This window comes from Nicotiana tomentosiformis, chromosome 12 (genome assembly GCF_000390325.3).
Source record: "Nicotiana tomentosiformis chromosome 12, ASM39032v3, whole genome shotgun sequence".
Lineage (NCBI taxonomy): Eukaryota > Viridiplantae > Streptophyta > Magnoliopsida > Solanales > Solanaceae > Nicotiana > Nicotiana tomentosiformis.
In genome coordinates, this window is record NC_090823.1 from 4,435,220 (window position 1) to 4,445,717 (window position 10,498).

General features: G+C 36.3%; 1 protein-coding gene and 1 long non-coding RNA gene across 2 annotated transcripts; one reads left to right on the top strand and one right to left on the bottom strand.

Annotated features, from left to right (window-relative positions):
* Positions 1-958: 958 nt before the first annotated feature.
* On the top strand, positions 959-3,515 carry LOC138903586 (uncharacterized). Its single transcript, XR_011412876.1, has 2 exons — positions 959-1,594; positions 2,961-3,515. It is a non-coding gene; the product is annotated as an uncharacterized lncRNA (long non-coding RNA).
* Positions 3,516-3,572: 57 nt separating this feature from the next.
* On the bottom strand, positions 3,573-7,513 carry LOC104114777 (probable LRR receptor-like serine/threonine-protein kinase At3g47570). The gene is made up of 3 exons (XM_009625300.4): positions 6,322-7,513; positions 4,166-6,166; positions 3,573-4,086 (listed from the first exon to the last, which is right to left on the bottom strand). The coding sequence occupies exons 1-3, from the start codon at positions 7,511-7,513 to the stop codon at positions 3,743-3,745; spliced, it is 3,537 nt and encodes a 1,178-aa protein (XP_009623595.1). The 3' UTR covers positions 3,573-3,742.
* Between the last annotated feature and the right edge of the window lie 2,985 nt (positions 7,514-10,498).

Below are 10,498 nucleotides of genomic sequence, written 5' to 3' on the forward strand. Positions count from 1 at the left end.
TTTTCGCCATTTCAAGCCAAAACCACTACGGACTTTCAAATAATTTTCCGGACACGCACATAAGTCCAAAATTACCATACGGAGCTATTGGAATCATCAAAACTCCATTCCGGGATTGTTTGCTCAAAGTCAACTCTCCGATCAACTCTTTCCATTTAAGCTTCTAAATAAGAATTGTTCTTTTAATTTAATTCTGAATCTTCCAAAAATCAAACTCGACCACACTCGCTGGTCATAATACATATTGCGAAACTTCTCGAGACCTTTAGTTGCTGAACGAGACGCTAATTCTTAAAACGATAAGTCGGGTCGTTACATCATCCTAGAATGTCTCTTTTCTTTACTAAAATAATGAATGTGGAATGACGTCGCTCCTTGATCCGCTGAATAATTAAGTCTTTCCTTCTGTTTTATTTTTATTTTTTCTAATCTCTCATTTTCTCACGTGTTTAATTTTTTTTTTTTTGATTTGCACCGGGTGTCCAAGTCTCTTTGAGTCCCGACTAATCCCGGGGGTGCACAGGCCCTCGGCAATGTGTTTAATGTTATATAATTTTACTTCCTTAATAAAAATCATAGCTCACATGTAGGAAGTGAAACTATTTATACTGCTGCCGATAACAATGAATTTTTGCTCTCGTGCCCACAGTTTTGGTAGATTGTACTTTGTAGTAGCGGTGGAGTAGAATTTCAATGTTACCAGATATTGATTTTAGAACAATGACTTTAAATACTAATAATTGGCTTTTAAATTTAATATTTATGTTATTTAATAAATTTTTTAATATAAATATATTGTTTGAGGAAAAGTTACCGACACAAATACATTGAAATCGTTTTTTATTAAAGTTTGATTATATTATCTGCCGAGAAATGATTTAACAATAAATCCTTACAATTTTTTCTGCGTCCTGTGTTAAAATCTGTACTTTATTCTTACTAGAAATATAATTTCATAAATTGCAGTACTCTACTTTTGGAGCCTCTTTAGCGTTGTAAAACATGCTATTTTATTTCTTATTTAAATCACTCCTGGCGGGAAGCAACTTTTAACTCTGTTAACTGAATTCCACCATCTAGTCATTGGAAAACAATCTCACATTCTTCAAATTGAAAGTTAGTTGGTTGGATTTGAAGGAAAGCAGCCACAATCTCCTCTCTAATCCTCAAATCGCACAACGTCAGGTATGAAATCCCCGAACTCTTCTCTGTATTATCAAATTTACGAATTGAATATTTTTCCTAATCACAATTCACAACATCTATGCATGTTAGAAGGAAAATAATCAGGCAAACTTATTGCCCATAAGATGTTTGCTCAATTGCCTAAATGAGTCCCTTTGCTGTGTGAATGATCTTTTAGTGGAATTCTGAATCAGTACGGTTGAGATCTATTTGTTTACATTGTTAAATGGGGAGTCATGATACAGTTTGAGTGTAATTGAGATCAGTTGTACTGAGCCTTAAAAGAATCTTAACAACTGAACTTTTTTTTTCGTGCTTTGAAATCTGAAAAAATGAACTTCGAGTAGGTGAATTTTGTGCATGATTTTTTGTAAACTTTCATAAGAAGGTACAATACTCTAAGATGGGGGTGGTGATGTTTGGCATATTTCGATATGTGTTGATGTTACTTTACCCATGTTTTAACCACTTCTTGATGTTATTTGATCTTTAAAATTCCCAACATGGTTTAATTATTGGTTTTATGACTAATTAAGTTATGTGTGACGATTTAAGGTGTTTGAGTGCAAAATATGAAGAAAAGGTGGTCTAGCCAGAGGAACAAGGGTTGGATGCGTCGCATCCAACCTAGAAAAACATCATCTTTCGTGCACCCTTAGCAGTGAAGTCGGCCCATAGCGTCCGCCATAGCATCTGAAACTGGGAAGTAGAAGAGAAGGGTGGATGCGTCGCGTCCACCCTCACATGCAAAGTTAAGAAATGGAGGACGAGGCGGATGCGTCGCATCCACCTTAGCATCAACCCCTGAAGCCGATTTGGGCTAGGGTTAGGAGAACTCTAGCCCACGAATTTTTGGACGATATATATATAAAGCTTAAAAACATTTTTTTTGGGAAAAGCGATGGGATTGGACAAGAAAGAAGCTACAACCAAGTTCAAAAACCACGGAATTCGTCTTGAGTTCTTATTCTCTCTTTCTTTTATTGATTCTTATGCACTCTTATGAAATTTTGGATGATTGCCTGAATATGAGTGGCTAAGAATCCTATTGTTCTAGGGTCATGGGTATACATGAATGTTGATTTTTGAAGTTTAATTTGACTACGTTGAGTTTATCATATTGGGTTGTTTATTTAATTCTATTTTTAATTATTTTGCTGAGTAGCTAACAGTGAAATACTATCTACGAATCTAGAGTTGAACTCGAAAGTGGGAACCCTAGATTGCATATAGAAGTAAATAGAGTAAGTTCTCATACCCGGGCATCGGGGAACGGATTCGCGATTAGGATAGAGATATACCTAATTGCCTTACTCGGTTGCAATACAGGAATTGTAAATGCGTTCTTGTTAAACTTAATTCCATAGACATATAGGTATTAAGTTAACTTGAATAGGTTTGTAAGAACTCGACAGATTCTTACAAGTGAAATTAACTCTGTGAATCAACAATTCCGATAAATCATTTAGTTATTTTAAACCAAGAATGCAACATGAATGTTAGATGACCCGTGACCCTGGAATATTATATCCTATTGATTGTTATTCAAAACTATTTAAGTGTTGTGTTTATTTCTTAGCAATTCATTATTTGATAGTCTTTAGGTAGTAATTTAGAAAATTATATATTTTGTTAGAAATATCTTGAATCAATAAGCTATTCGAGTTTGAATTAGTCAAAAGTTAATCATAAGTCTTCGTGGAAACGATACTTTATTCACTATTTTATTACTTGACGACCACGTATACTTGCGTGAGTGTGTTTGGACCCGACAGGTGGGGTTTGGTGTATTTTCTGATGTGAATTCTCTCATTGTGTGAAGTTTCCTTTCCTGAAATTCTGAATTATTAGTATAGACATGTTAGTTTGCAGTGATAGTAGGGCATAATTGGAGGTGACCTCCTAGCTGTTAGAAATATCTGTCGTAAAATTTGATGGTTTGTCGTCTAAAAAGTTTTGCGATGCATGTATTTCTGATGGTCTCTTTCCCGCCGATAATTCATATACTCTTCTGATGACTTTTTGGCAGATATGGCCGTAAGAATTTCGTGTAATTCCAATATTGTTGCTCAACCTAGACTGACCGTCGGAATTTCGCGTACTTCCAGTAGTGTTGCTCAACTTAGACGTCAAGTTAAGAGGGGAGAAGTATACCCTCAATTCTCTATGTTATGAAAGAATTTTAAGTACTTGCTCAAGATGCAATAAGTTTAAGTTGCATCTTGATCTTCTTTAATCTCCTACGACATCTTTCATGTCAATCCTTCCTTATGGAGATTTGACACAAAAATCGAAGCTAATCAATATCTTAATTATAATTACAACAACAACAACAACAACAACAATTACTATGCCTCAGTCCCAATCAAGATCCTAACTATAGCAGATTAATTAAAAGAACCGGGCAAATAGATTTAACAAAAGGAAAAGTCCCGCCTTGCCTACAAATAGATGTTATGAATCAAACCAAACTATAGCCTATTTGAGGCTAAATATTATTGCAAACATTTGTTACACACGAGATGATTTGGAAGAGAAGATTCTTATAAGAATTTGCTCAACATGCAAGAAGTTGAGTCTTGATCGTGTTTAACCTCGCTACAACATCTTTCATGTCAATCCTTCCTTTAGGAGATTCAACACAACAATCTATTGCCACTTTCATGATGGAAACCACACAGTCTAACTTTTTCATTAAGTGATTATCCTGTGGCTTTATTAAGTTGGCATCGACAATTTCCATTACTGCATGTGAGAGTGAGTTGCTCACCCATTGCTTCAAGCTAAGATCTTCATCAAACATTTCATCATTAGGCTTTGTCCTTGTAAATGTTTCCATTAACATGATTCCATAACTATAAACATCGCCTTTTGTTGACACCAATCCCTCTAGTCCATACTCTGTAATCAGTCAATATTTAAATTCAGCATTTACCGGTGGGAAAGAGAAATATTCAAAAGCAATTAACAGATTGCTTACCTGGTGCAATATAACCTAATGTAGCTAAAGTTTTTGTGAATGAAGCACTCTCATCGTCAGAAAGCAGTTTCGAAATGCCAAAGTCACTTAAGTGGGCAACCATGTCCTCATCCAACAAGATGTTACTAGGCTTCAAATCACAGTGAATCACGGGCAATGAGCAGCCATGGTGGAGATATTCCAAGGCACATGCCACATTTATCATTATACCTAGTCTATGCTTGATGTCTAAGAAGTAGTTGTGCGAATACAACCACTTATCCAGGCTCCCGTTAGGCATGTACTCAAGTATCAAAGCCTTAAATTCATGGTTGGAACAACTAGTGATGACTTTGGTGAGATTCCTATGGAGAATGTTGCGCAAAACTTGGCATTCTGTATCAAAATTCCTAAATGCTGCTTGCAATTGCAGATTGAACACTTTAGCTGCAATAGGAGTCCCATCTCTGAGGATGCCTTTGTAAACAGAGCTGAAACTCCCAGAACCAATCAAATTGCTCTCGTTGAGCGAATCAGTTGCTTGGAGCAATTCATAGTATGAAATTCGTTCTCTTGTTGAGACGTCATACGATGATTCAGCTGTTTGCTGAGGATCAAGTTTTTTGCCTCTTATGTACCTTATCCATACAAGCACAAACGCGATAGGCATTAATACAACAAGTGGAATTCCGATCAGTAGAATTAGAACAAGTACTTTTTTCCTCTTGGATCTATGCTTTGCAGTATTAGTGGGGCATGGCAGAACACGAAATCTCGGAGAACCACACAATGCTTCATTGAACATGAAAGACTGACTGGAGAGGTTCTTGAACGGACCGCCCGAGGGGATTTCACCAACCAACTTGTTGAAAGAAACATCAAAATACTTAAGATTTTGAAGCTTCTCCAATGACTTTGGAATTAATCCTGAAACATTGTTATGAGAAAGGTCTAGAAATTCCAAAGCCGACATGCTGCTCATTGAGTCAGGTATTGATCCTTGCAATTTATTGTCTCTCAAAGACAGGTGTATTAGATTTTGCAAGCTACCAATTCCTCCAGGAATGCCATTTGAGAGTGTATTCATTGATAGATCAATATATATCACGGCCTTTAGATTTCTGATTTCCGGAGGTAAAGAGCCACCCAAGTTGTTTGAAGATAAGTCTAGCTTCAAGAGATTTATTAGGTTCCCTATGCTTGCTGGTATGTCTGAACGGTATTTGTTGGAACCTAGAAATATCTCCTGAAGGGAAGTTAAGTTCCCTATACAATTAGGAAGAGATCCTGAAAGTTGATTTTGGGTCAAGTGTAAATAACCCAAGTTCTGCAATTTACATAGATCGATTTGAGTAAATCCAGAAAGTTTATTGTGACTCAACTTACAACTCTGAAGGGATCTCAAGTTGCTAATTGTTGTGGGAATTGATCCAGTTAAGCCATTTTCAGAAAGATCAAGCTCTAATAAGCTACTTAAGTTCCCAATTCCTTTTGGAATTTCCCCTTTAATTCTGCAATCAGTAGCTCTAAACCTTAGAAGAGAAGTGACAGAAAGGTTCCCTAGTGAGGCTGGAAGCACACCATATAGAGGGTTTGAAGATACAAAAAGAAATTTTAAATCTCTACAATTTGACAAGGAAGTCAAGAAGCTTAACCTAGTGTCGCTCATTAAATTGTTTACATCCAAGCCTAGGGACTGTATACGAGTCAAAAGACCGAGGGAGTTGGGAATCAAACCGGTGAGTCTATTGAAAGAAAGGTCTAGACTAGTCAGTTTGGAACAATTGGAGAGAGAATGAGGTATAGTCCCAGAAAGATTTAAGTTGCTCAGATGAAGAACTTCAATGTTGGGTAACGTAGAACCTATGTCTAATGGGAGGGTTCCTGTCAGATTATTGAATATAAGTTGAATTGATCTCATCCCTGATATGTTAAAGATCTCCATTGGTAGTGAACCAGTAAACTTGTTGAAACTCATATCAAACAACTCAATGAGATTGCTTACTTCTTTTGGTATTTCACCTGCCAATGTATATATGTATGTATAATTAGTAATTAAGATTTAAGGAATATCTTGCTAGTAATGATTTAACGTAGTTTGTTAAGTTCACTCTAGCAAGCTATATAATAGCTGAAATATCTTAGTATTTCCATACCCCTTTTGACTACGTACATACCTGTAAGCATATTGTCAGCAAGATCTAGAATTTGCAATTTGGTCAAATTGCCAACCTCCCTTGGAAAGGATCCAATAAGATTGTTGTGAGCTAGTACCAAAACCTGCAGCGAGGAGATATTGAATGTGGAGACTGGGATTTGACCAGAAATATGGTTTGTCTCCAGCCCTAAAATAACCAAATTATTAAGAATCCCGATTTCACTATGTATGGGTCCATCAAACTTGTTATAAGATAAAGACAATAGTTGAAGGTTTGAACAGTTTGGCAAGCTTAGAGGCATATGACCGCGTAGCTCGTTCTTACTTAGATAAAGCTTTTCGAGCATTGGAATATAATCACACATGGCAGCAGGTAGATTTCCTGATAAGGTATTTTTTGTAAATGCAATGACTTCAATTCCAGAAATGTTGAAGATCGAGAATGGTATAGAACCTGTAAGTTGATTTGATTCTATTGACAATATTTTTAGGGTTTGAAGTCTTCCAATCTCTTCTGGGATGTTTCCTTCAAGGAAATTTTGAGAAAGTTCTAAAGTCATCAACATTGAGGCATTCGAGAGAGACAGAGGGATAGAACCGGTAAACTTGTTTCCACCTAAACTTAAAAACCTTAGATTTTCAATATTTCCAATCTCTTCTGGGATGTGGCCCTCTAAGGAATTGCATGTCAAATCCAAAGTTTGAAGCGTGGAAATATTAGAAAATAAAGAGGGGATGGAACCACTAAAACTATTATTCCTTAGAGTTAGAACTTGAAGTTGGTGTAAGACCCCGAACCAGGAAGGAACCTCCCCGCTAAAGTTGTTAAAACCAAGTCTAACAAACCTTAACCGATGCAAACGTGCCATTTCTTGAGGCAAATTGCCATAGAAATTGTTGCTACCCAAGTCGAGAGAAACAAGAAATGTGAGATTTCCGAAATTAGGGGGAATTCTGCCTGTAAGAGCCATGTTGGAAATGTTCAATGACTTCACTCTATGGTGGCGAGGACCACATGTGACTCCAATCCAATCGGAAATAGGAGTGGCTGGAGACCAACTTTCATATAACAAGTGAAAAGGATCTGCAATGATTTGGGATTTCAAAGAAAGAAGAGCTAATTGATCAGTGGTAATGTTGGTGTGACTCATGGCTAAACTAGCCACAACCAAGTGAAAGAACAAGAGAAAAGAGGTGAAGGCTTTCTCCATTAGTACTTTAGAAATTAGAAAGAAGTAGGCGTGGCTATGTACAATGGGCAATGAGACTTTAAATATAAGTTGATCTCCTTGGTATCTTCTGCGGATGTTTTAGTTCTCGTTATCCTCTCCTTATTTAGCAACCACAGCAATCCTTTTCCTTGAGTGTCCCCAAAGACTTGACTCTAAACTCTTGTTGGAGTAAGTAGAGGTGCAAAGTCTGGCTATGCATTATTCTCAATCGTCCTCACACGGAAAAGAAATTAAATTGGACAATACCGGGTGGGGGTGGGGTGAGGAATAAAGAAAGAAGAGTTCAGAATGATATAACACCAAAGATTTCATTAGCTTTTTCGATATTGCTTACTAAATTTCGAAAAGGAGGAGGATAATTATATTATACCTTAGAAGATGTTTTTATTTTGTTCATTTTTCCAGAAGTACGTTGAAGCTTAAATCCACTGCATGCACGGTTCTTAATAGAAATTTATAAGATGTAAGTTTGATGACCACTTAATCATTTCAGATTCCAGACAAAGAGACCACAAGTTTTTGCTTCTAATCTAATTAAAGAAAGCATCAGTTGGTTCCCCAATATTATCGAGTTAAGAAAAGGACTGTCAGTGAGATGATACATGGACTAGTAGAAAATTTTAAGAGGGTATTGTGCATCAGGCTCAAGAAACTATGATTTCCCTAATAATCGAGTTTAACAAGCACGTAGTTATCTTTTGAATGACTAGATAGTTGTATAAATTAAAGGGATCTCCGTATTTAACAAGCACATCAACCCCCTTTCTTTGAGAGGTCCCAACTCCCAAAGACTTGACTGATGTGAGTAAGGTCTTGCTTTTTATGTTTTCTTTTCAAAGAGAAAGACTTTGATCAAATCCAAGTCTTCTTCCGCAAAAGCAGTCCGGAAACTTGGTGTTATTCAAAGAACCTTCAAACACAATGGGATGAATATGTACATTGGGCGTATCCGAAGAGTACATCGGTCCCTTGATGTGTAAGTCTTGCGAGACAAGAGCTCCAGGCGTCTGCCAGAGGCGGATCTAGGATATGAGGTTTACAAGAGTTACTAGGTTTCCGAGAACCCATATTCGATGCTCTAGGTCAGCCCCTGGCGTCTCCAATGACGTTGTACGAGTGCCTAATTACCCGGTGCGAGCGCTGATTCTTATTTTTTTAAAAACATTGATCTATGTTCGTTGTTTAGTCGGTGTAGAATCTATGGAATTCAAGTTTGCAGATCGCCTCTAAAGAAAAATCAGATAGAATTCTTTTGTTATTTTCCAAACACATGACTAGTATTAGGCTAGCTATTGTCTTTGCGCGTTCACTTTGTAATACCAATTTCATAAATAAAGAATGGCAGTGAAAGGCACCTAAATTTCTGCATTATTACAGGTATAGGTCACTTGGAAGATAAACAGACGCCGCCCATGAAGTACTCTTGGTACCTACGTTATTTAGCTCGCGCGCAAGTTATAAAAGAATTCTGTTTTTAGAATAAGGGAGGAAAGAGAAAGAATAAAAAAATGTGGATTTAACATTCGAGATCAAGTTCGAATTAACTAAATATTAATAAGCTTATTGTTGGGATGGTTTTCAGAGCCAGCAATTGGCTGTCGGATTTCGTCCCGTAATTAGAAGATCGCTTCGGGTTACTGTGGTATAGCTGAATAGAGGGCAGTCCGCCCTTACAACATTTGATCAGTAAATTATTTAGAACTTCGGAAGATGGTCAAGGTAGCTTGCTTCCAAGCCACTACACTAGATGGACATGTAGTCGTAGTAGTCGGCCTAGAATGCCTCTCTTCTTTACTGAAATACTATTCCGAATGAATTGGGAATTGCGTCGCTCTTAGATTAAAATAGGTAAGTAGGTTAATTTTGTAAATTAGTTTGAATTAGGTGTGTTAAATAAAAATGGTTAAAATTGAAAGTTAAAGGAAGGAAGAAAGAAAGGAAAATGGGTTGCTATGTTGACATTCCAATTGGGCCAAACACTTCAGCAGCTCAATCTATAAAGGGGCATTTACCTATCTATACTAAATTATAAATTTATTTACCCTTCACATAAAAGTTATCACTTAATTACATTAACATATACAATTTATCATTTATATACAAAATAATGTGTTAATTCCAATATTACTCATTTCCTCTCCCTCTTCTTCCTTCCCCAAATTTAAATAGGATAGTTATTTGCTGCAACATAAAAGTTTCACCAAACAGCTTCCAGTAAAATTCCAACCAAGTAATACCATCAATTGGGTTAGCTAAGCTTATAATTTACAAGAAGAATCTTTAGCTTAAAGTTTATAAGAACAATTAATACCATGAAACACATCTGGCTCACATGGATTTGTGGATATTATTCAACTGTAATTATGCCACAATATCACTTAATCATTGCTACTATCAGCACTAGTTTCCTCTGCATTTGTATCAGCTACTGTCTTCTTTTTGGACAATCCAAACCTTGTGCATAATTCTCCCTTGCATAATAAAATTAAAATTGAAACGTTATCAAATAATAACGCCTCTAAAGTAAGAAAACGTCTTATACATGAAACTGAAAACCTTGAATACGTTGAGCTACAAGTCTAATTACTAACAGATTCCTAAACTCTTAAACTATTGGTATTAGAAATTCGACTGTACACGGCAATTTGTTTGGATTTTGCAATTTTTTTTTGTTTGGATTGGGTATTGTTGCAAATGATTGAGAATATTCTTTGGAGTTTGTATTTCAATTTTAAGAGAATTTGGTGAAGATTCGAGGTGATTTTGGTTAAAATTTAGATTGAAACTCGAAAAAGAAGACAAAAATAAATTATATTATTTTGTATGTCGAGTATAGAAACGGTATACAAAATATCTACAACTTACATAATTGTATACAAGTTGTATATAAATTGTATGCAGGGCCGGCTCGATGTTAAGGCTGCTCAAGCCATTGCCTTGGCCCCAAAATTCTAGAGGGTCCCA